At 39.5% G+C, this 26,858-nt stretch overlaps 1 protein-coding gene and 1 long non-coding RNA gene across 5 annotated transcripts in view; one reads left to right on the top strand and one right to left on the bottom strand.

Annotated features, from left to right (window-relative positions):
- The window catches only part of TBCK (TBC1 domain containing kinase), a 172,628-nt gene that overhangs the window by 39,333 nt on the left and 106,437 nt on the right, over positions 1 to 26,858 (bottom strand). For 2 of the 4 annotated variants that reach the window (XM_039539380.1, XM_039539379.1), the window contains exon 23: positions 20,560 to 20,735. The exons of 1 other annotated variant lie outside the window; for it this stretch is intronic. In XM_039539380.1, coding sequence (XP_039395314.1) covers positions 20,560 to 20,735 — 176 coding nt within the window. Of the gene's footprint in view, positions 1 to 16,731; positions 16,840 to 20,559; positions 20,736 to 26,858 lie in introns of those variants that run through there. One more of the 4 variants, XM_039539382.1, reaches the window with a different exon arrangement.
- Positions 1,778 to 26,255, top strand: LOC120405687. The gene is made up of 4 exons (XR_005598771.1): positions 1,778 to 1,840; positions 22,720 to 22,994; positions 24,438 to 24,491; positions 25,881 to 26,255. It is a non-coding gene; the product is annotated as an uncharacterized LOC120405687 (long non-coding RNA).

Raw genomic sequence — 26,858 nt, 5'->3', positions numbered from 1 at the left:
AATCTGCTCCTAGTTACACTGTAGTAAAATTCCTGAACTTTTATTTTCGCGTATCCTAACATCAGTGTGGAATCTCATTTTAGAAAATTCAGCTATGAGAAGTTGTTCACCAGGGAAGGTTGCTTAACAGACAGCACGATTTAGAAAAAAGATTTATATGAGCTGGCATTAGAAGTCTACTCTCATCCCATGCGTTTCCTTGACTACCTCCTAAATCCTTTAAATTAGAGCACTTGTTCTTCTCACCCCATTAACTTTTAAACAGGACTGGGAATTACAAAGCTATATGCATTTACTGCTCTTAATACAAAGGAGGCATTAGGAATTTTAATGTTTTTAATATTAGGAATTAAAGCTACATAAATATTCTGAAATTAGAAGCTGAGCTTCAGAAAGATTAAAGAGCTCTAAGCACCGGTAGGCCACACAATCAGAGCTTCCATCTCATTTTCCATTAAGCTGTAATTTCTGATTGGCATTTCATCCTGGCTTTCACATGCAGATACACCTTTATGGAAAAGAAATTAAGTGTTTCTCATTCTGCTGGACCTGCACTTAGCAGTTCCATCTGATAATAGCTCTTGCATTTAGCTGAGTTTTGGTCCAGGAGACAGAATGGCTTAAGGTGGGCTGCAGGTTTTTTTGCTTTTTGTTTTTAAATGAACTTGGCATTCCTTATCACATTAAAAAAAAAAGCCTTTTTTAAACAGAGGTATTTCAGCATTGAATTAAATCAGCGGTTCTCAACCTGTGGGTCGGAGCTTCAAAGTGGGTCACGAGGGCTGGCGTTAGACTTGCTGCAGTCCAGGGCCAAAGCCGAATCCCCACCACCCGGTGCCAAAGCTGAAGCATGAGGGCTTCAGCTCTGGATGGCAAGGCTCAGGTTACAGGCTGTGGGGCAGGGCTTGGGTTTTGGCTTTGCACCCCCCACCCCACACCCACCAAGGCGGCAGGGCTCAGGCTTTGCTCCTCCCCTCCCCGGGTTGTGTAGTAATTTTTGTTGTTAGAAGGGGGTCATGATGCAATGAAGTTTGAGAACCCCTGAATTAAATCAATTTCAATGTAAGCAAGGGACCAAGTACGATTTTTTGCAAAAGTTCAAATGCCTTAGGAACCATGTGTTCTGCTGAAGGTGGCATTCTACACGATCTATTTATCTGTGTCATACCTACGGTATGTGTCTATGTTCAGAAATGAGACACAATGACTTTTAAAGTTGAGATAAGCTTATACCATGTTTTTAGCCAAGCAGATTTCCTAGTGCTTGATCTGATAATTGCTTATTATTTCACCCAGGAAACAAGAAAGCAGACGACTACAAGCAACTACAAATATATTGTAAACTGGAAAAGACTGCTGCAGACCAATGATGACTCTTACTACAAAGTTGTCACTAAGTGTACCAGTTGGCTCCCTCTCACTTAACATACACAAAACCAAAAAAGGCTCTCTTACCATGCACAATGCTTTACACCTAAATGTAACAGGTTTCAAACAAGTTAGGGCCCCACTGTACTAGGTGCTGTACAATCACATTGTATATGACAGCCCCGTCTCTGGAGAGTTCACAGTCTAAACAGACAAGACCTAACAGGTGGGTGAAATAATAATGAGACAGGGGAGAGGGAGGATAGGGGGAAAAAAAAAGAAGCACAGACTAGCTATATGCACAGCAAAATGCCGATCAGCACGTCAGTCAGTCATCACAATCACAATTCACCACTGTCACATAACAGAGTAGAAGTGATGTGACCTAGTGGTCAGGAGTCTGGCCTAGCGACAGAACCGAAGGCATGGTCAGGAGACAAGTCAATGGCTGGAGTCAGGAGTTCTGAGGAAGGTAGGAACAAGGGCTGGTGCAGGAAGCTGGTCTGGCACAGCTGCAGGTGTGAATGCACTGAGCAACTACTGTACGGCCATTGCTGCAGTGCTTAAATGATCGGTTGGCCCTTTCCCCCTGATCAGGGAGCACAGCCATTTAGCAACGGCTTATTAGGGCCAGCCAAGTACACTGGGTTGCTAGGTGACTGGGCCCAGAGCCAGCTGAATTCCTGTCAACTTATCTAGATATTATCAGATAGCAGTTTTCTGTACATATCACAGGTGAGGTCAGTCTTAAGGATGAAAAGGTGATAGCTTTATGGATTTTGCCTCTATCCCAAAAAGAGTTTTACACATTCTAAACTCTCTCCAACAACTAACTGGATGTTGCTACTCAATATTATTCAAACTGATTCAAAATTTGTTGTCTCTATAATTAGGCAGGTACAGTCTGCTAAGAACTTCGGCAAGGGGTAGTGGGCCCTTATTAATATTGTCCTTTTTGTTTATAAACAAAATACTATTAGTATTACATACTGATGGCCTCAAAAGTGTAAACTGCTTTACCATCATGCCACTGCTGAAGACATTCATGCTTAAATCCACTATTAATGACATTAGGGAAGGGGCAGTAAGTTAAATCAGGAAAACAAGAAAAGGATGTCTGGCAGAAGGGACAAGGAGAAAAAGTAAATTGTTAAAGATGACTCATAGAAAGACACTTTCATGTTATTCTTTCATATTCAATCAAGAATGCACAGATCTGATAATGTGGTAAACACCACACACACTTTTTCACAATATACAAAGCATAAACAAACTGTCATTTTGCCAGAACTGCTAGTTACTAAGCAAATCCACCTTTCTCCCTGGAATAACATAACTGGATGATTAAGCTGAATTTGCACAGCAGAAAGGAAAATTCCCCACTACATGCTGCTGGGTGGGCATGCTGCAAAGTCTCATTTACTGCTGGCTCAGTAAAAGGTTAAATAACTCTCCCTGCCACTGTGGGAATCCATTTTAAATTATAAAGCTTAGCTGCAGTCTAGCTGTGTCTTAAACACATAAAGCACATGTTAATGTAAATCAACACAAAGGTAAACCATGCAAGTGAAGAAACTGGAATGAAGTGACAACTTCCTCTTGCACTTTCAAACAGTGATTAATTTCTTACTTATTTGCTGGATACTGTTTCCTTTGGAAATTATAAGTAATTAGACTTATTAAGAAGTTATGTTACTTAGCTTTAGGAAAGAAATGTTCATGGAAGAATACTTGTTTTGTTAAGTAGTTTTAAATTGTTGTTTTATACCTGACTTAAAAAAAACCTGTATTAGCATGAACATAAAAATCCCCCCCTCCAATTAGGACCAATTCCATTTGGCAGATATTGATTTTTTCTGGGGTTCTGGTAGAGTCCCTTCTATTTAATGGATAAGCATTAGCAACATCAGCAGAGCTTTGGAAAGTCTGTTAGCTGCTACTAGGGCCTGCTGAGAGACAACAATACATTGTTTGTGTCATACATTATCACTGACAAATTTAAATACTTTTCAGTAAAGTATTTAGGATCCATATTTCATCTGCAGGATTCTCAAAGTTTAAAAACATGGTTATAATCAGCAAAGGTACTCAAAATGATATCTGTGCTCCACATTTATCCTCTTTGTGACTTCGATATATTTTCTCAATTTACAAATCAGGATCTCAATCCTATAAACTTTTACACACATGAATAGTTCCATTAATGTCAATGGGATTACGGGCATGTATAAAATTAAGCATGTGCATAAGTATTTCCATGATTAGGGCCCCAACCAAGGTTTTTCTGACTATGTTCACTGCAAGCTCAGCCTGGAATCTGAAAACCAAGCAGTGTTCTTTCTTCCACTTACATCGTCATCCAAAGTACAGAACTTTAGTTCATACTCTTGCCCAATGAGATAGAGATGAGAAAATACAGCTTCCTTTTTCACATCTTGACTTACTCTAGAATGTTCACAGCAGTAATAGCGTATTGCTAGTGTATTAAAAGGACATGAATGCGACAAGAGAGACCTCGTCTACACCACAGAAATTTTGTAAAAACTGCCTACCATTCTTAATACCAGCTTAGATCCTTCAACGTTAGGACCCCTATAACAGACATGCTTTGGTTGCTACTGGTGTTTTAAGTCCCTTGTCATCTAGCTCTGCTTGTGGAAGTCTAATTGATAGGGTGCTTAAAACACCTGTGGCTGCTGGTGGGAATATACTGGTATTACTATTGGTTAAAATAGGGAGAAGATTGATGCAGGAACAGTGTTACTTTCACAGCACTGCTTTTTTAATCATCACAAACTTTTAAGGCGTTGTAAACATAATCAAAATAATTTCAATCAAAACCAAAGCAGGTTAAATCATTGATACTTCAGCCACTTAAAGACAAAGTATCAATTAAGGACCATGCACGCTCTTTCTATTACCACATGTAATAATGTAACAATTGTAACAATTCAAGAGTAACAATTCAATCATTAAAGAGTGCTCATTAGAGGTTTAAAGAGATAAAAGGGGTGATCCTAACATGGGAAGTATTGTTTCTCATATTCAGAAAAAGATTTTTTTAAAACACTACAAATTAAAATTCCATGTTTGAGTAAGAGACTTTTCTGTGTTGTCCCTGTCACAGTTTCCTGTGGGTTGCTAGAGAAAAAAAAAATTATTGGCCCAATCATGGCATTACTTGTAACACAGTAATCTCCAAGCTAGGGTAACAAACGTATATCCCACAACCTCATGTTTGTATACGGTGCTAGTAAAGCCTCGAGAGTTAAGACTGTCCAACACTTTCCATTATAAGACACTGTTTTCATTTACTTATAACAGGGGTCGGCAACCTTTCAGAAGTGGTGTGCTGAGTCTTCATTTATTCCCTCTAATTTAAGGTTTTGCATGCCAGTAATACATTTTAACGTTCTTAGAAGGTCTTGCTCTATAAGTCTATAATATATAACTAAACTATTGTTGTATGTAAATTAAATAAGGTTTAATTTACATACAATGTAAATTGTATGTAATGTTTAAGAAGCTTCATTTAAAATTAAATTAAAATGCAGAGCTCCCCGGACCGGTGGCCAGGACCCAGGCAGTGTGAGTGCAACTGAAAATCAAGGCGGCACGCGTGCCATAGGTTGCCTACTCCTGATTTATAACTTAGTGAAACTTCACCATTCAGGACAAAGTTTTCCATGCTGGATGTCTGCCTCAGGCTGATTTATTTTTCTTTAAATTTCAGAAAAAACATGCTCAGGGGTTTTCTTAGAATGAGGTTAGGAGGGAAATACATTGTTTTGCCCATGTTAAAAATTTTTTACAACCGTTTTGTTGAGAAGCTGTAATGCCTTCATGCATTTGAGCAGGGAGTTGAAATTTGGCAGGCGGGTTGCCCTGGTCTCAGGGGTGCTGGAACAATTTTCATAGTGGGGGGTGCTGCTGATGGAAACCATATATTTATTGTTTGTTATTACTACTTCAAGCCAGGGGTTGTGGCAGCCCTAATACCAATGCCTGTTGTTGGGGGATGTGCCTTTTACCCTCCCTGTGAAAATCTGCCTACATTTGGCCAAGTTGTAAGTCCCTGACAATCTCAGTTGCCATATGTTCAGCAGAGACTGGTTAGAGACGGACAGCTAAATTCTCTGAAGATTCCATCTGCACTGAGCATGCCCAATCCTGGAGGTACAGGGGCTGAGCAGGACTTTCCCTGCAATTTCAGCTCTTGTCTGCACAAGGCTAGCTGTGGCATCAAGCAAAGGAATTGAGAGCTGGTAGACTGTATCTTCCATGCTCTCAATGCTCCTCCTGTTGGTACTTAGACACCAAGCAGGAGAATGCAGAAAAAGCCTGACTCAAATGCAGAGAGGGGTGAGGAGCCAGGTCCAGGACAAGGAGCCACAGGATTCTGGAAATGGGACCTGGAGTTGAGATTGGATGAGGGGAGGACTGGGATAAGAGGAGGGTAGAACTGAGGGGACAGGGAGATTGCAGGGGGCACAGGAACTGAGACATGGAGCCTGGGGAAAGAGGAACATCAAGTCAAACAGCCATGGGGGGAGAGGAGGAATGGGAGAAATGAAACCTTATTGTTCTTTTAATGCAGGGTGGTTTAATTTATTTATTATATTATACATATCCCACATATTACACAACTTCAACTATTAGCTCCAACATACCTTTATTATGTCTTTATAACACTTGCTATATCTAGCACAGGGATCTAGGTCTTCACTAAAATGACCCCAAAATCTAGTGATGATATGCTGCATACAAGAAAATTATTCCAGGATGATTTGGGGGTGTGGAGAAGTGGTGTGTGTGTTTGTTTTATACAGTTATTAGGACTTTGAAAGCCATTTTCTCATGTCGCCTTACACAGAAAAAAATGTTTCTGTTAATCTCCAGTATTTTACTATGCTACACAACAGAAAGTAACAACAAATGGACCAGGTCTGTTTTTGGACTCAAACTTGGCTTACCAGAAGCAGAGCAAAGCTGATGGCAAATTCTATAACCAATTCTAATCTTAAAGCATATTTTTAGCACACCCAGTGGATTTACTCAGTGAATTATTTCTGAACTAAAACGAAACCTAATAGGCACCGTGGTGCTCTTTTCATTTTCCTTTTGTAGACACAGACTACTATTTTTATGATAAAAAGATGGCCTCTTTAATCAAATATGAAATAAAACTGTCATACGCAGGAAACCGCGCCACACATACATATTAGCTGCCAAAAGATTTATTTCTAGTAGTGATGTCTCTCACAAAAATAGCCAGCGTTAATGCTCAAATGTGAGAGACTTGTATTCCTTAAACAACCATGCATCCAGTTCTGAATTTGGCACTTACAACAGGCTTACACAAGTATGCTATCTGTTGGTTCCCATGGACTTATTTTCTTATGTGGTTTTCATGATACATTTCTAACTGTTCTTTTAAAACAAATGTCAGAGAAAAAAATCACACTATTTTCAATGCTTCATGGTTTGTTGTACAATACCTGTGGATGGAGGGTAACATGAAATAAAGTTACAAACTGTAGTGCATAAAGCACTGAACAATTATTTAGTAAGTCACGACTATCAAAAGTAATGCACTTTAAAAAACTTCATTTTGTAATTAAACAATATGTCAGAATGGAGAACGTGCCCAACAGCTATTAGTGAAAGGATTACACAGCTAACACTACCAAGTTATTTGATTTCAGGCAGGGCTGGCTCTAACATTTTTGCTGCCCCAAGCAAAAAAAAAAAAAAAGCATCACCCTGCTGAAACACCCTCCCCTCGAGCGCCGCACCGCCCCGCTGGAACAGCCCACCTGCGTGCCGCCACACTGCTGAAACACCCTCCCCCTGAGTGCCGCCCTGCCGAAACACCCCCTCTCCCCGAGCGCCGCGCCACCAAAGCACACCCCTTCCCGAGCGCCGCTGAAACACCCCCTCGAGCACCATGCTGCCAAAACACTTCCGAGCACCGTACCGCCGAAACACCCTCCCCTGAGTGCCGCCCTGCCGAAACACCCCCCTCCCCGAGCACTGCGCCACCAAAGCACACCCCTCCCTGAGCACCGCTGAAACACCCCCCGAGTGCCGTGCCGCCAAAACACACCCCTGAGCGCCGCCCCGCCGAAACACCACCCCCCCGAGCGTCGCGGCATGCCACCAAAACTACAACAAAAAACCTCGAGCACCACCCCGCCAAACCAAAAAAATATAAAAATAAAAAAAATACCCAAGTGCCCCCCCACCATCCCAAGATTGGCCGCCCCTTACAAGGTGCCACCCCAAATACGTGCTTGGTCAGCTGGTGCCTGGAGCCGGCCCTGATTTCAGGACAAGAACCTCTAATTATTTTTCTTCTTAATGTGTCTCAGGCTTTAACGATTAACATTCTCAGTTCTAAGAGAAACAAGTAGAACTTATTGCTGCAAAAATAAGGGATAGATAAGAGGCATACAAAACTGCTTGGACATCTTCAGAGAGTTATAGCGTTAGAAGATGCCATAGAGAAACAATTCACTCTAACTGGCAGGTCCAGTCTAAGATATGCCACAGAATGACTTTTATTTAAGACAAACCTACTACTTGCTTGGTCAAGAACGCAGAAAGGAGACTCCCTTCCTTCTACCAACCCAGCTAAAACTTCCGCAGTGGTGTGCAATGAGAGTCACACACTGTCATATCACCAAGAGGGGAGCCAAGATAATTAGTCGAGCATTTGGGCACCAGCTGGGAAACAGATCATCCAGTAATGATCAGCTAGTCAAATGAGCACTAACCAAGATAGGTGGCAAAAACCTCCCCTGTCATTTAGCAGAGCCCACTATGCCTGAGACCATAATTAAACTTTAGTGTGGATGGGGATGCACTTTATTGGCCAGAGAGACTTTTTGGATTCTGGAAAGCTTTTCTAACATCCTGAAACTACATTTTATTGTGCTGCATGTGGGTCAGAGACTGTCATCGCTGTGGTAACCAGCTATGACCAAATTACTCAGGAAGCTCGGAGAATGAAATAACCCATTCAGTTCAACCATGATGAATATTTTTATTTTAGCTTTTTCAATATTTGCCATCCACATTTCTTGGCTGTGCTGCATCTTGTTTAATGTATTATTACAGGCCTGATCCTTCATTTCTCCAGCATACAACTACTTCCTTCAATGAGTCCCAGGCATGGGAAGAGAGAAAGATTAGGTCCCATATTTTTATTCTCCACTATACTAGTTACCATTTGCATTGTTTTTACTGCAAATACTCTCTACTTTTTAAAAGATCAAGATTCTTTGATCTCTAGAGCTACAGGAGACCAGAATCCATTTTTAAACAACAGTCTCCAAAACAGAAGAAAAAAATTTAGCATTCCTAAAAATGAGGGAAAGGCGAGTTTCTTCCTCTAGATCATCTGATTTTAATGCTACACACAGAAGTCTTAGAGGATTCTTAGCAGGATAAACGTTCATCAGAGGAAGTTGCATCTAACTAGCTTCACTGGAACCATAGATATATTTGCTTTTTTGTTTTTATATTTGAAGATTCAAGTCTATAAAACTTGTTTGTAAATCAGTCATGGAACTGAGGGAGGTCAGAGGGGTTCAGTGTCTAGAATACACACAGCTGTAAACTCAAATGTGGGGATCATTGAAAAGTTGTGCAAAGAGGAACTGCTTGGACAATTAATGGATACAGAACCTGAGCCTAAGGCACAGACACTTACAGAATACTTTGACTCTAGTAATACACTGCATACTTTTGCAGGCCAATCATACTCTAAGGATTCTCACAAACTGCAAATCAGGACAAAATATGTTTTCAATTCTTAATCATCATCTAAATAGGAATCTGTCTGATCTAAATCTCTAGATTATTACAACATGCTCTTGTAATTCTACCTATCAAGGTGGAAACAAAGCAGATTGTTACAAATCAGTTTACATTTAATTAAAATAAACTCTAGTTAGATTACAATTTGATAACCAACCATAACATTCTTTAGAGATTTTAGATTACCAGTAGGGCTGTCAAGTGATTAAAAAGATTAATCACATGGTTAAACAATGCAAGATTTCTAAAGGTAGCTGCATCACTCAATCCAAAGTTTTAGAATCTGAAGTGCCTTCCAAAATCCAAGAGGGACGAGGTGCAGAGCATACTTCCAGAAGTCTTAAAAGAGCAACGCTCTGATTTGGGAAAATACAGAACTTGAACCACCAAAAAAAAATAAAAAAAAATCAACCTTTCTGCTGGTGGCATCTGACTCAGATGATGAAAATAAACATACGTCGGTCCACACTGCTTTGGATGGTTATCAAGTAGAACCCATTATCATCATGAATGCATGTCTCCTGGAACAGTGGCCGAAGCACGAAGGGGCTTACGAACGTTTAGCATATCTGGCATGTAAATACCCTGCAATGCTGGCTATAACAGTGCCATGCAAACATCTGTTCTCACTATCAAATGACCTTGTAATAAGAAGCTGGCAGCATTATTTCCTGTAAATGTAAACAAACTTGTTTGCCGTAGCAATTAGCTGAACAGGAAGTAGGACTGAGTGGACTTGTGGGTTCTAAAGTTTACATTGTTTTGGTTGTGAGTGCAGTTATGTAACAAAAAACATCTACATTTGTAAGTTGCATTTACACGATAAAGAGATTGCATTATGGTACTATGAGGTGAACTGAAAAATACTATTCCTTTTGTTTGCCATTTTTACAGTGCAAATATTTGTAATAAAAATAATATGAAGTGAGCACAGTCAACTTTGTATACTGTGTTGTAATTGAAATCAATATATTTAAGAATGTAGAAAAACATCAAAAGCATGTAATACATTTCAATTGGTATTCTACTGTTTAACAGTGTGATTAAAACTGCGATTAATCGCAATTAATTTTTTTGAGTTAATCGCATGACTTAATTGTGATTAATCGACAGCCCTAATTATCAGTTGTGGCTGTTATTTAATAACTTAGTATATTTCTTGTTTTATTTTCTTTGGCTATTGATTTTAAAGCCTTATCTTCTGCGAGAAAAAATCCCTAAATCATAATCATTACATTTATATTTTTAAAAATTGGATAGAGTACACAAAGGACTGCAATGCTTCCTTTTGGTTAATTTAAGCTTCAAATCTCCAGAGACTACAATATCAATTTGAAACTCAATATCGTCTGCATTTCAACTATTATATATTTTGTCATGAATCAGATACAGACTTAGCAGCACTATATATCAGCATGCATGACTATGGTCCCATAGGCATGCATCCTAATATGCCCACAACTGTCGCCACAAAAATTAGACTTAATAAAATGTCTTAAGAAAAATCACATAGCAGTTACACTGAAGGTCAGGCCAAGTTTCCAAGATTGTTTATAATGTGGACAACATCTTAAAAGATAATGTTTTCTAAATCACCTCCTCCTGTCCTATTTGTGGCCACGTATCATCTCTGTGCAAACAGCAACTGCTTACTTGGAAAACTGATACCAGGAAAGCATTTATTTATATTTATTTATATTTAGCAGTTTAGCAGCTAGAAACAAAGAAGAAGAGCCAGCACAATTCTCTGCAGATCACAATCAAGTGCTCCGCACACTTGATTTTGGTGCCAAAAATCCTAGGTGCAATCCCCACTAGCAATCTACAATGGAGATGGCCCATACTGAGATTTGAATTTGTGCAGTCCTTGTGCTTGGGACAAGCTGTCATAGTTCAGGGCAACTGCACCTGTACTCCCCCTCTGTGGTCCAGGAAGGGCATCATCCATTTTTAGGCTTCTGGCTTCCAGCCATTACCTCTCTTGGGCGGAGACCTACATCTCTCTCCTTCCTGACTGGGGTTTTGCTAGGCTCACGGTGCCCTGCCTACACTGTGTTATTCCCAGCAAGCCAGACTGCTTGAACACGCCAGAGTCTGAATTTTGCTCTCCCCCTTCAGAGACTGTAAACAGCATAATTGCCCACAGGTATAAGTTGCCACACAGCAGTTTCTAAGCAAGTACATTTATTCTTAAAATGAACGCATTAAAGAGAAAACATATTTAAAACAATAAAAGATCCCACAGGCATGCTAAAAAGCGTAACAGAGGTCACCCAACTCCAACCTCTGTCTCTAGCAGGTGTCAGTCTTTCCAAACCTTTCCTAAAGACTGGGGACCCTACCTTGGACAGAAGATCCTGTCTGTTTACTGGATTAGAAAGAAGGGCCTGAGTAAGTTTATACTCCAGCTATTTATCCGAAAGGCCTTTCTTTGTCTGTTGCTCCCTGGAGAGTTTAATTTGAACCACTATATGCAAGACTGCAGGTAGTGGTACCTTACTGGAGGTGTAACAACTGAGCGAATTTTCCTAATCTCCTCCCGATGTTCTTAGTTCCTGAAGGACTGAAGTCACCTCCTCTCAGGGAATTACATACGGTCTCTGGCCCCCAATGATATATAAATGCAATATAGTAAGATATTAGGGAAAATTGCCATATCTGTCACATGAGCGTCCCAAGCTTTTCCCCTAACAGGAGTGTGTAACAAGGTGGCTAAATGTGCTGGACTCCATCTAGTGACTGAGCTACATATGGGATAAGAGCTTACTACTGCTATCATCCACTGGAATTATTCATGTAGCTGAAGTGGCAGATATCTGTACCTTTGTTACTGAAGATCCCTGGTTCATTTTGCAGTTTAGTAGATTGTTCTGAGTTTTTCCTACTTAAAACTCATGGCTATGACCAGACATCTTGGGTGAAATCCTGGCCCCAAAATACTTAATGGAAAAACTGCTACTGATTTCAAGGGGCCAGGATTTCACCTCCATGTCTTGGGTCAGTAGTTTTAAAGTTTGCTTTGAGAGTGAAGGATTGGCTACTTCAAACTAGGTTTGAGCTCATTTTTGCCTTGTAGCTCATGTGGTTATTATATTCCTTAATGGGTTTTTCCTCACAAACTTGTACTAGAAGGTACTCTTTTTAAGCAGTTTTAATATAATCAGTCAGCACAACACACCATTTAACAAGGCTGTCATAACTAACTTTCTTACTTGTGGCTAAAAGAGATCAGACTGTATAATTTTCAAAGTGCTCACTCTGTGTGTGTGCGCGCGCGCGTACACGCACGTGTGTAAAATACACATTTAAAAAAAATCTACTACACAAATAATCAACCATTTCTGATGTGTAGATGTTCAAATTGCATCTTGGTAGGGATCTTACAGCTCTCAGCTTCTAGTGACTGATTTAAATTTCACAGAAATTAGGCAATTTTCTAGGTTCACCTACAGTGAGTCAGTCACCAACTACTACAAACACTAAGGATTAGTGCAAATGCTGGAAGACGACTAAAATCGCAGTTATCATTAAAAAAAAAAAAGACAAACAAAACCCCCCTACTCTCCTGCAGTTAGGAGGTCTGTAGGACCTGGCAGCAGATAGTATTTTTGGACTTCTTTGACAGTCAGCAGTAGAGAAAACCTAGTACTTCTAAGGTCTTCGGGAAGGGAAAACTGGTATTTTGGGCCTGCTAAGGAGCAGCTGTAAAAACACCATGAGAGGCCCTATTATGCTCCATGTTTCTCCATGGGCACTTGTCTAGTGGGCACACTGGAGCACTGTACTGATCAGAGATTCTGAAAACGTTATATAAAGCTTATCAGCATCCGCTGCCAATTTTGGAGCTCCCAATAAGTTTAAGTGTTTGCTGGCTTCTGATGTATCATTATGACATGCCTAATTCACCAGTTAAAACACACTTTTCAACAGCTCAAATTTGTTCACTCCCTCATGAGGAGTCTAAATTTTATTTCTCTGTTTTCTTCTACATCTGCTTTTAAAAGATGTTCATCTGTTACACTGTCAGGTATGTGAGTCTCTTTCAAACAGTGGAGGCACCTGGAATGTCCATCATTAACTGAAATGAACTCCTTGCAGGCTGCCGCTCTTCAAGCCTGGGTATCCTGACATACCATGGCGATGGCAATGGCAATGACAACAGCCCCCAAGAAGAGAGGTGGGGAAGGAAGAGGTGTTTGAAGGGAAAAAAAAGTCAAATAAAAGACCTATCAAACTAATAAAAAACTAAACTACACTAAAAGGCTAAGCGGTAGCTAAGCTGAATGTCAGCATAGTAGATACTCCATCTGAGGCCGTAATACATCCTATTGCATCTCTTTCCTTCTTGAGATTATATCTCAGTAGAGACATGTTTTATGGCTGAAAGAGTAAAAGATTAAGCTAAATATTTGGGAAGTCTAGGGAGGAGGTAGGTTTCTGAGCCTTTTAATGCAGCTGCAATTAAATGTCACAAAGAAGAAGAAAGTTAAGTAATGCTAAGGGTAAAAACAGGTTTAATTTTACCAGCTGATAGTTTGGGGAGAAAAATACTTACCCAGGGGCAAACACTTCTAATTTTATTGGTAACCAAAGTACTGTAACATTCCGATATATACTATGCAAATATTTGGATAGTCAATAAAAAGCACTCAAGAGACAAAGTCAAGCAGCTTAAAGAAAAATACAAATACATGAGGAGACAGCCAGTGTTTAGAATTAAACATTGAAATTTTAAAAAGTCGTAAAAATACCCTCATTGTAAAGTCTATGTTTTATCCATCAAGGCCACCATTTTCCATCTGTTCCCACTCCTAAACATCCAACCTTAAAAGATAAATGTAACCCATCATTATGAAACTGGAGACCAGGTTAGTGGAGAAACAAGCATACTGCAGAAGTAGTGCGTTTGTTTCAGGGAGTGGGAAGGCAGTTAAGAGAGGTCTTGAGAAATGTGCTTGTAAGAGCTAGATTTGCAAGTACACTGGATTTTCTGAAATCCACTACTGATTGTGCTGTACACTGAAGATTAGAATCTAGCCCCATTACAGGCAATGGCAGCAAATTTTCCCTGGCGCAGATCTTATTACGAGAGGTGGGTGAGGAAGTCAAAGGAAAGATGGCCCTAGGATTAAGAGAACAACAACATTACTTTGTTCTTACATATACCTTTCATCTAAAGAGCTCAAAGAACTTTTAGAAACTTGAAGACTAACATAACTCCTGATGGCCAGTGACATAGACTAAACTGGTTTTAGGAATCTAAACTCCCCAGGTGCCTCTTATGATAACTAGACACACTAACTTTCACATATGCATGACTGGAAGTCTGCCAAAAAAACTACAGTGCGTAAAAATGAACATGTTTATAGACTATACCTTCATATTGAATATCTCCCTCATGGTACAATTGTCCACATTATTCAGATCCTCAATCATTAAAACAACTGAGTATATTCATAAATCTTTACGTGTAAATTCTAACATGGTAAACTAGTATGCTGCCATAGTACCTGGAAAGCCTGATTTTCCTTCAGTTTCAGAAGGGATGCAGCCATCATACTGAGGCACTCCACATAAAATACAACATGTGTTAGGAGGGAGAAGGAAAAATAAAAACAACAAAAGGGAAAGCAGCTGAAACTACAATTTTTTTTTCATTTGTGTTACATACCATAAACATTTGCTTAACTCCTTGGCACTGGTGGATTGGATGAGTCTATTGCTGGCTTTGGTCTACAGGGGAAATACAGCTTATGGCATAAAATAATTATATAAAAATAAGAGTTCCAATATAAATTTAGTATAATCCAGAGTCCTTTAGGAGTGTGAAAGGAATTGTGGAGCAATGTCAAAGAGGCTTTTCTGATAAGGCCAGTACTTTGGCTCAGACAGTTGAACTTTTCTCAAGGTTAAGAAAAATGTCTTACTCGACTAGTTCATGCATGTCTACTGATCTCTTACTTTTGGGTCTCCTTGGTTTTATAACCTCTTCACATCCCTCCACTGGCTTCCCTTCTCTTTTGCATCAAACACATGCAACTTGGCTTCAATTTCAAGGCTCTTCAGTGCTCACCTATCCCTATCTTACCTATCATCTCTCATTCACCACTGACAGGCCAACTCCTGCCTTCAATTGGCCAAAAATGCCAGCCTCCATCTCTCTCGTTACGTTTTCAAACAAGCACCTTCTGGCTTTTCCCCACTGCCCATCACACTCGGGGGAACTCCTGTAACTATCCAGAAAGCTACCTCATCATCTCCTTAAAATCCCTCAACACTCGGTTTTGTCATGATGCCTATAACAAGCTTGACAACAGCGAGGCTGCGAGTGTGCTTTGACCACTGCCTATATGCTGACCAACAATGACTCATTGTTTTCTTGTACTCCCAGGTGTATTTGTATCCATCTGTTGTCTCTTATCTTATACTTCGATAGTAAGCTCTCTGGAGCTGGGATCCTTTTTGTTCTATGTTTGTACAATATGTAGCAGAATAGAGTTCTGGTCCATGTCCGGGTAATACAAATTATGTATGCTAGATGCTACGATGATACAAATAATATTTCAATAACAAATGTGGTTCAGTGGTTTAAGCACTGGATGAGGAATCAAGTAGTCCCAATATCCGGTCGTGGCTCTAACAATAGTGTTCTCTGTGGCCTTGATCAAGTTACAAGATCTATGCCTCAGCTTCCCCTTCTGTAAAACAGAGAATGGAAAATTCCTTACACAATAATTTCCTTTCTGCTATCAGCATCTGCCACAATTCTGTTATTTCTGGGCTGCTCCCCAACACACTGCAGTTTCCAGAAGCAAATCAAAGCTGCAGCACAGTGTGTGCTGGCCATGTCTCCTTTGTCGCCAGATGAGTCATTCCAAAGCCGGGTGAAACTTGTAGAAATATATTTACATCATCATCAGATGCCAACTTATTAACTATGTGCAACAGGCAATTGTCTGCATAGTAACTGTCCAAATAAAAAGCTGACCCCTTGGATACAGAGCCATCCAGGCTGGGTAGAATTGTGGGAGATGCTGCTAGCAGAAAGGAAATTATCTGGTAAGAAATGTTTCATTCTGCAGCCCAGCATCTGCCACAGCTCTGTTATGTCTGGGAAGTAGCAAGCAGTGAAACAGAAGTAGGGAGGGATAAGGAAAAAGTAAATAGAATGAGCTAAAAAAGGAATCCCGCCCACTAAGGTTTGTCAAAAGGCAATACTGGGCCACCACCTGTAGCACCTTCCTGCCAAAAAAGGTCTCTGCGAAAGACAGGAACTCCACTTTATAGTGTCTGATACAGGTATTAGTCAATGCCCATGGGCGCTCTGCATATGTCAGTGATGGGAGCACTTGTTTGTTAATCCCATGAGGTTTCTACAGATCCCATGGAATGTGCCTTGATTTCTTCTGGAACAGGCATGCTTGACACCTTATAGGCCCCCATGATGCACAGTCTGAGCCACACAGCAATGGATGGTTTGGAAGCTCCAAGTCCTTGACACTTTGGATGAAAGGAGACAAACAGTGTGCCTGACCTTCTCGTGGATTCTGTATGTTTAGTGCAATTCAGTGCTCCTCTGATGCCCAAGTTGTGTCACAGCTTCTTGGTCGGATGCTGTGGCCTGGGACAGAATGATGGAAGAATAATCTCCTGAGAGGCAATGAAAGAAGAGTTAACTTTGGGGAGAAGTGATTGTGGAGTTCTCAGCACCACTTCATCATTGTGGAACATGCATGGAGGACATTGCCACTCCTGACACTCGCCTCACAAATGTAATGGTGACGAGAAAACAGGTTTTGTTGGAGGGATAGAATGCCGATATTGATGTCAGAGGTCCAAAAGGGTGAGTTGTTAAGGCTTTCAACACCAATGATTAAGTGAGATATACCCAAGATCATCCTGGCAAGTGACATACACTCACACATACACTGCAGGGGAAGGCAAAAAACTCCCAAGCTCATTGCGAATCTGATGTACAGGGAAAGTCCTTCCCGACCCCCATAGAGCCATCAATTAGATCCTGAGCATGTGTGCAAGAACCAGCCAGACAAGTGCCTGAGAAAGAATGCTCAGTACCAGCTCAGAGCCCCTCTCATACACTGTCTCATCTCCAGCCATGGCCATCCCTAATGCTTCAGAAGAAGGAGATAAACAGAATTCATTGGAGCAGGGAATCCCTTCCTGACACCCGCAGGTGGCCAGATGAAGTTCTAAAGCATGAGCTTTTAGGACCATAATACAAACCAGAAGTGAGCTCCCAAGGTTGTTGACCTCTGCCCTTTACTATCACAGGCAACCTCATCATACAAGCAAACACATAAATTTTCCCACTCTCTCTCAAAACTAAATTATGTATTTTGCCCTCACACCACCTATTGGGAGACTGTTCCAGAACTTCACCCCTCTGAAGATTAGAAAATTGTTCATGGCCAGTTTATATCCATTTGTCCTTCATCTTTCCTGGTATTTACCCTCCCTAATGTATTAACAGAGAACAATCATATCTCCTCGTAGCCTTCTTTTTGCTAGACCAAACAAGCCAATCACTTTCAGTCTCCTTTCCTAAGACAGGCCAAAAAAAATTGTCAGGACACTCTTCCATAAGGTTCAAGACATCCCCCCACTCCCATCTATCCATAAGAAAAGGGGAAGGTGGCTGCACCTCCTCAGATTGGAAACAGATGTGCTACAGGAACATTTTTATTATAACAATTACACTGATGTGAAAATTACTGAAATGATCATAACTATGTACGCTGTATGGATAAACATACCGGACAAAGCCCTGCATAAGAATAGAGCTCTGCCAGTGAACAGCAGACACTTGAGGTGAAAAAATTCAAAACAAAACCTTTTAAAAAATAAAAGGTGTCAGATCATTGCCATCTCAGAAAAAAGAAAAGGACTGTTAGGACAACATTTCCTTTGGAGGTGCAAGTCTCTACATCCTTTATTCTTGGGAAGCAACCAGTTGTGGTTACTGAACAGAGAGCAAAAAAGACATTGTGTCTAGCGGAATAGGGAAAAGGGACACAGGTTATTTGCACATTACTGAGTCCTGGACATTTGAGTATGTCGTGTTTTAAGACTGTTGGGCCCTGAACGTCTTCTCGACTATTCAGTCCAGTCCCTGTCTTTAAAACCCTGCTAGCTCAAGTGAGGACCACTAACACGGCCATCTTGATATTTCAGAAATAAAGAGTTACCATACTTAGGAGCTCATTTATATTACAAGCAAGTGCCCAAAACACACGGATATGACTCCACAGCCAAATATTTCATGACCTGAGCAGGGGACGAATTCTTCAACTTGAAGCAGGTCCCATGACTATGGTATGCTAAGCACTTGTCCATCTCAGAGCAGAGGAGTGGACAAAATGAAGAAATGTGGACTTTTAAAGTAGTGCTGCCAGGCCTAGGGAAAAACCAGCTTGAAGAAACTGGAAGCCTACTGGTATTTGTACCCTAATCCCAACTGTAGCCTTAATAATTATAATGAAAAATAAGCAGCAGGAGCTTCTGTTTTTAAGTTAAGATATTACCGTGAAAGATTATAGTCCACAACGGCTAAGCCAGCGTGTAGCTCCTCTTTAGTTTTTTTATATTTTGCTTTTCACTTTTGTAAAGAGATTACATAAGTCCCATCCTTCATTTTTGTATTACAATGTAAAACAAAGATACTGAAATATTGGTGCTTGTCAGAGGATGATAAGGAGGTTGAAAAGCCTATTTGTCATAGTAAGGTACATTTAAGCCACACATTTCATTGCCTTGATTTCTCAATGGTTAAGAAGGAACAGATGGAAGCAACTCTAATGACCTAACATAACTTTCTGAATAATAATGCACTTTGTGTAAGCATCTCTCTTGCAATTGCAATGCCAGCTCTGCAAACATTCTGATTCAAGATGGGACAGGTACAAATTATTTTAAAATCTTTTGCAAAATAAAAACAGGAGATTTGAGCATTTGCTGAGGAAGGAAAGTTTAAAATAGCCCAGTGTCCTTAATCTAAGGTAGCATATTTGACAATGAAATAACTATTAGGCTAGAGTAACAGAAGCTACAAGGGGACATCTGGAAATTATTTTTGCCAAGCAAAATTGCTACAGAGTACAGATCTATTCTTTGTGAAAAAATTTCACTGGTAACAGAAAACACAAGGACTCATTCACATACTATTACCCAAGATCTGCTCACTTACAAGATTTGAACAACAACAACTGTAACATGACATGCCAGATGGAAAAAGCAATCAGAAGTGACCACAGCCTGTCTTGCATTAGTGCAAAGTTTCCTGACCCTCTCCAGGAAACTTTACTCCCTTCACTATTCTTCTTCAGTAGCAAGACCTTGCTCATAGTCCTGCAGCCAGGCCCTTGATAATCCTCTGTTATGGAAATAAAATGCTTTACAGAGCTGAAAGAGTGGAGATGGGGTAGGAGGTGGTCCTGGCACAAGATAAAATAATTTTACTGGCACATTCCTTACAGCAGCTTTAGGATCAAAATGGTACTGAAACAAAAATTAAAAGATCACACTGATATTAAAACCAGAGCAAAAATCAGAAGGTTCAACATGTACAGGTCGGGAGGAAGGCACTGCCTCCCCCAAGGAGCTGTTCTTTCATTCACTGCAATAAACTGTTCCTCAAAACAAAACACACCCCTCAATCTTCAACAGTTCCAGGTGTTTGGAGCAGCGGTTGCAGGCAGGACAGCCAGCCCCACAGATCTAGCACAAGAGCAGGCTGAGTGGAAGAGACTTAGGTCATATGTATTGGAGATCTCAGGCTCTACTCCTAGCTCTTCTTGAAGTGAATTTGTGCAACTTCTGCATTACCATATTTGAAAAATGTGCTGGAATTACACTTGGTTGCCTTGTAGTGAAGGCCACGAGGTCTTACTCATTATGTAGGACACGAAGTACATAGAAATATAGGAAGCAGGTACGTGAGGACTTTGAAACTAAAAGCCACGATTGGAGTGGGAAAAATCACATAGCAAAGGTATAAAAGCATTATTGTCAGTTGGTTAGGATAATCGGTGCTACTCATTTCTAGTTTCACTAACTCACAAGTTGTAATATTGCCAGTCTTGTCTGATGAACATAAGAACTTCATAACACACCTTTTCCAGAAAGCCTGTTTTAGAAAGATCTAAGGCATTTTAAAACATTACTGTAAATTTAAAGAGATAACAACATACACGTTTAGTAATGAATAATAATAAAGTATTGCCCTAAAAGAAGCCAAACCTGAATTACAATATAACAGAGGTGTGATTTTCTTAATAAAGTTTTTCTAGCATTACCCTTAACACTACACCCTTTTCTGGAGAAGACAGGAAAGCATAATCCTAAAACGCTCACCAGGTCACTTTTAGGTGCATCCTGATAATCTGCTGTGAAGCAGGACATTGAACCTCTTGAGCCATTGCCGTCACTGGCTTGCTTTGGAGGCTGTGCATGTTGCCTGTATGTTGCACTCTTAGGGGTCCAGCAAAAAAGGTTGACTGATTCACGGACGCAACGTTCAATGTCGATTTCTGACCAAGGATTGAAAAACAAGCAAAAACCCAGATGTGAAAGTTAGTAAAATCAGTTAGACCAGTGAAATGACTCCTGAAAAAATATCTTCAATTTTTAGTAACCATTTAGTTAATTCAAGAGACATCCAAGAGACTTTACAGACAAATTATATAGAGATTCATTTTATTAACCACTGAAATGCAGCCACCTCGGGAATGTAAAGTGGCAGCAAAGTTACATTATACAACTGTTTAAGACAGGAAGTGAAAAAATACCATAACCAACTGAAGCTATAGGGTTATTTTAGTAGATAAATTTAATTATTTATATAGTAAAGGTACTTCAGTAAAATTGTTGGCATACTGTAAGCCAAAACGCTCTTACATGTAGATGTACAATGGAAAGCAAGTCAAGTAACAGCTATTTACATGATGCATGAACTTTCAGCTGGTCCAAAAATCAATGCCCTCTGTGCTATGGTTACAGTTGCTAAAAGCTGTTACTTCCCAGATTGAAAGAGTCCAGTGTAACAAAGTTACTGAATTTGAACTTTGTGTTGCCTGCTATTTTTGACAAAACTATATGCTATCTGTCTACTGGAAAACAGGAAATCTCAACATTATTTTGTGCTTGATTGCACACAAAATGGATTTGTCTTAGTCTTACTTTGAATTCAATCCAGAAATGGCTGCAGCTCAGAGGACAGCATGCTGGCTGAAGTACATGACACGACATTACTGAACTTGGGAATGTTTTAAAATATAAAATAAACTATCACCAGTTGCAAATTATCAAAGAAGAATGAAGAAATGTGTAACCAAAAGTGATCCAATGATAAACATTATTTCAGAAGTAATAACATCAAGGCTATGTATATTTTGAAATCAAGGGTGTTGCGGTTCTGACCAAAGCAGTTAATAAGAATACATGGTTTCTTGAGCACAGCAAAAGGACCAGTTGATTTGTTTCACCTGACCTTCAGTCTCATAAATGGGACAAATACACAAGTGTGTAGAATTACCCTAACCTGCATCTTATGACAGTGCACAAGACACGACATAACCAGCACTGGATGTATCAGTTCTAGATATCTCTGGGACGGATAGCAATTCATTATGACACTACCAAGTTTAGGGTGGAACATAAGGTAGACTATTTCAGTTAGAGAGGACTACTTACTTCAATTTCTTTGATGTTTAAAGAGAAAGACTTGGTCTATTCAGGAAGCTATCCTTATTTGGAAAAAACACTTAACATTTAAGCACACGCTTAAGTCACCTTAAAGTCACTGTGCTTAAATGCTTTCTTGACAGAGGGGCTTAATGAGTACAGGCTGGGAGCTAAGAACTCCTGAGTTCTAATGACAGCACTAGCAAGCCTCCTGCTGTGGCCATGGATAAAATCACAGCCTCCCTGCTTCCAACTCAAGGGTATTCATGCAGGATTATACTTCTCAGGCGTATTATATGGCAAGTTCTTTGACAACGAGATGTGCTCTTTTATATGATGTATTACTAGTCAATGTAATTACTAATTTTTCATTTTACAGGTAATAAAAAAGGTAATAATTGGAGATATACCAATCTCCTAGAGCTGGAAGGGACCTCGAAAGGTCATCAAGTCCAGCCCCCTGCCTTCACTAGCAGGACCAATTTTTTGCCCCAGATCCCTAAGTGGCCTCCTCAAGGATTGAACTCACAACCCTAGGTTTAGCAGGCCAATGCTCAAACCACTGAGCTATCCCTCTAAGGTGACTTGGTAAAAAGTTTCTGTTTACTAATATTTTCCAGGAAAATCTGAGAGAGTGGCAAAACTAATGCAGGCTTTCTGATTTAAGCAAAGTTTGCTAAACTGCATCAATTCTATGGCTCAGAATATAGGTTCCAAGGCTTTGATATTACACAGATTTGCTCACATTTTAAAAGGCTCAGTTTATTTGTATAGATATGAGAACTTCAACTAAATTCTCTGACATGTTTACAACTTCTTATTTTTCTGTAGGGAGACAGTTCCAGCCTGATACGATCATGATTTATATCCCCTACAACTGGGATTCTTGGCATATTTTACACAGCTGCTAGGAAAATTTCAGCAATACTTGTGTGTGAAGGGAGATAAAAGTAGGATGCCTTAGCAAGTTTTAAAAAGGCATCTGAGCACCTCCACCTCTATCAGTGCCCAAGTAAAACTGAGAAAATTGTGGGAAGACATAACAGTCTACACATACCCCAAAGTTGTTAAAACAAGGAAGTCAAGGAAGGAGAGGAATTATCTTGGTAAGTACATGCAGACATGCGACAGGTAAAGGCAGTAATGAGGTGAAATTAAGAAAGTAAATATTTAGACAGAATATCAAGAAAGTTTTCCTGAAAATGAGATCTCACAGGCTAGCTAGTTGTTGCCATTTTTAACCCATCAAAAGGCTAACAGCAAGGTTCCCCAGTAAGACTGGTGTTTAATATTTTAACAATGTTCTAGAAAAAGAGTGACCAGTGAGGTGGGAAAATCAGTTGGTCAGTCAAGACTAGAGAAGACTATCAGTGGGCAGCCTGGTGGCAAATGACATTCAGTAGTGACAAACAGAAGGTAATGCACACTGGAAGGAATAATCTGAACTATACACATACCTGGCGGAACTCCAGATCAATGGCAACCACTCAGGGAAAAGACATGGGTGCCCCTATAGATTGTTTGATCAAAATCTCTGCTCACTGTTTAGTGGCAATCAAAGACAATCCACAAAATGTTAGCTTGCTTACAGAATTGGAGATAAAATAGTATAATGCCATTATACAAATAAATGCTACACCCTCATCTGGAAAAATCTATTTAGATGTGGTCACTTTATCTTAAAAAAAGAGACAGAAAGAGAAGTGGGTCAGAGATGGGTAACAAGAATGATTAGACGCACGGAGAGACATTCATACGGAGACCAACAAAGGTGAGAAAGCGGGCCATGATAACTATTTCTAAAAGAAAGAAAGTCAGGCACTTCTTTTTACCCTCTCATACAATACAAAGGGACATGCAGTGAAACTGGAAGACATCTGGTAAAAAGATGTATTTTGATAGAATACATAACTCACAAATGGAACTCAATGCCACTAGATACCCTGAGGCTGAAAAGCTTCAAAACCAGGCCTGGACATTTATATGGATACTACAAAAATTCACAGTTGTATTAGAAAAGCTAAAACAGTTCTAAGGAATATTATTTACTCTCATAGTTCAGGATATAAGCCAACTATTAGCTTACAGATGTTTTGCTGAAACCATAAACCATAACAGTGAATTTTAACTGGTTTGTAATATCAAAAATCTGAGAACAATTTACAGCCTTTCAGTCAATTCACTGGTATCCACTGGTATTTTCATGGAATGGAAAAAAAAGTGCTCTTTTCTTTTCAATTATGTGATATATAAATATTAAAATAAAGCATGCAAAAACTGACGGTAAGATGAATATTTACCACTGACATGAAGCACAATAATACAGGTAGTATGAGTATTTATTTAGTTGCTTTTTAAAAAGCAATTGGGTATTTATTTCAGTACAGTAGAATTTTAAACTTTAATTTTAGGGAATTAAAAAAAAAGACATTAACTTGCTGAAATTCAGACACAGAATACTTGTTAACGATACAGTATTAATATTTATCATCTATGAGAAACCTTCAAATCTTATTTATCCTCTGCTTTGCATTTTGTTGTTCTTACAGGTTAACCACAGTTGTTTTCAGTCACTGTATGTATATGGCTTCACAACCTTTCTAGTTAAGTACAGTTTGTTTGTTTGTACTGTTGTGTTCTGGTTTTTGCGCGTACACAGCAAGAGCTTGGAATTACACTGATACAGACCTGGATATTCCCTTTTCCACTCCTTTTCCAATATTTGATGTTTTTGAAAGGCTTTTGATTTCTCTTTTAGATACTGGCCTCTCATTTTAATACTTTTACATTTTGCATAAATATACAGTTCATCACTCTGGAAGTCAGAACATGTATAAAGATGCCAAATGTTTGGTGCTCCAGAGATAGTAAAATTGTTCCCACTTTGCAGTAATATTTTGTTTTAGAACTAAGAAACATTCTTCACATTCACACCACTCCATATGAAAAATATACTGCTAAAGCTGGCATGCCAAAAATGTGATGTACATTAGCAACTGAGTTCTGGATCATGAGCAGACACACAGAGATCACTTCCCAACTATGTCTGACTGCTTGGTGCTAGCAGACACACTGTATGTGTAATTTTAAAGAACCTATGCCCTTCTGAGAGCAGAGCTGTTGTAAAATTGAAGGCAGTGTCACTTCCCAAGAAGTGATCAGAGGTGCATAGGGAGGGCAGAGCTAGAGGGTCAGAAAAGAAGAGAGCTGTGTGCAGGTGCATGAATACTACTTGAACATGCATGCTCACAGAAGTGTATTGGGGTTGTGTTTTGTAGGACTAGCATAATTTCAAATGTGTGCTTTTTGTTTTTAAAAATGATTGCTAATGCAGTTAATGAAAACTGTTTGTAAACCTGACAACATTCCATTGTGAGGAATTTTAAACCTGCATGAAAATATTTGACATTTGGGCTGAGATTTTCAAAAGTGACAAGTGATTTTGGTTGCCTCCATATTTGGTGTCCGTCTGGAGACATCTTAAGGGAGCCTGTTTATCAGAGAATGCAAAACACCCACTCTCTGAAAACTGAGCCCTTAGAAGTCTCAAAAGATGAGCATCTAAAAATTGAGGCATCCAAAAAATCACTAGTCACTTTTGGAAATCTTGGCCCTGAGCAATGGTGTTCTCCTCCCTACATTTTAATTTTTTACCAAAATGCAGCAACCTTCTAGTAAAAAACTCAACTGCACAGACTAGGTAAGCCACTACTCTACATTAAAAACTTTGTCTCCTATTACTAGAGTTTTACATTTATGAAAATAATTTGGTCATTAAAAGAGATAGAACTTTTTGTGTGCTGCACAAAATGTCAAATGTTATATGACAAATGTCATTCCCACTTCCAAATATAAATGATCTAACATACACAAAGGGCTTTTTGCTATACATTAAAAAAATACTAAGCCCACAAAAATATTTTATATTCCTGAACCTTATTTTACGATTTTGTTCCCCTTTTGAACCTTATATACTGAATTCTCCTCTCCAGGCATAACTACTGCCTCCTTCCTGTCAACACAATCAATCTGAAGTGAGAAGGATGCCTCGGTGTGACAAACGGGTGATATGGACACGGCTAGTTTTTATGAATATATCTTTAGTGAATATTATCACAGAAAGAGCAGAGCACATTTAGGGCATTCTGTCAAAGAAGATGGATGGCTTTTCGCCTCTATCAGGATGTAAGAAAACAACGAGAAGTCTGGTGGCACCTTAAAGACTAACAGATTTAAGAATGTAAGGATGTAAGAACTTTCTTTCACAAATCAAAACAATAATCGTCATATTTTTGGAGCAAAATTAAAATATAACCTCAAGCTTTCTCCCTTAGCCGCTCCTCTTTAGGCTGGAAAGTTGCTAAAGGCTACTGTGTACCATTAAATATACCTAGTTAATACATTTATTTCCTGAAGGTTTAATGAGCTGGATAAACAAATCTTTTAAGTAAACACTGGCAAATTAGCTGCTATATTTTCTAACAAAGCCAATCATTAATCTCTCTAGGTTGATAAAGTCTGGAAGGCATGGATGACATGCACTGCTGCCCTAACTCAAAACCCTGTCATTAATGTAACTCCATCCAATAAGCCATATATTCTGTTCGCAAACCGAAGTCTTAAAAGCTTGTGAAAAATAACTGATATCAGTAATGCAACATGGACTTTATGGAATATCTGAGATTCAGTACAATACAGCAACCTTTCTAAATCCTGGACTGTCTGCATTTTGAGTGGATGTCAAAAACACAAAGCACCAACTTAAGGGAACATGCCTGGGACAACTGCACTTGGAAGGTTTTTTGGTTTTAACTGTTCACAGAAAAAGTGTGCTGAACAAACGATTACTGAAGCAAATCCTGACATAAATGGTATTTATTTAGTGAAGAATTATACTGAATAGGTCTTTGTGCACAATTTAATCCATCTCAGAAACTTTTTCCTTTGGGAAGAGGACACAGATGTCAAGA

Source organism: Mauremys reevesii, linkage group 5 (genome assembly GCF_016161935.1).
Source record: "Mauremys reevesii isolate NIE-2019 linkage group 5, ASM1616193v1, whole genome shotgun sequence".
Classification (NCBI taxonomy): Eukaryota; Metazoa; Chordata; order Testudines; family Geoemydidae; genus Mauremys; species Mauremys reevesii.
The sequence above is the reverse complement of the archived record's forward strand: the minus strand, read 5'-3'. Positions and strand labels throughout refer to the sequence as shown.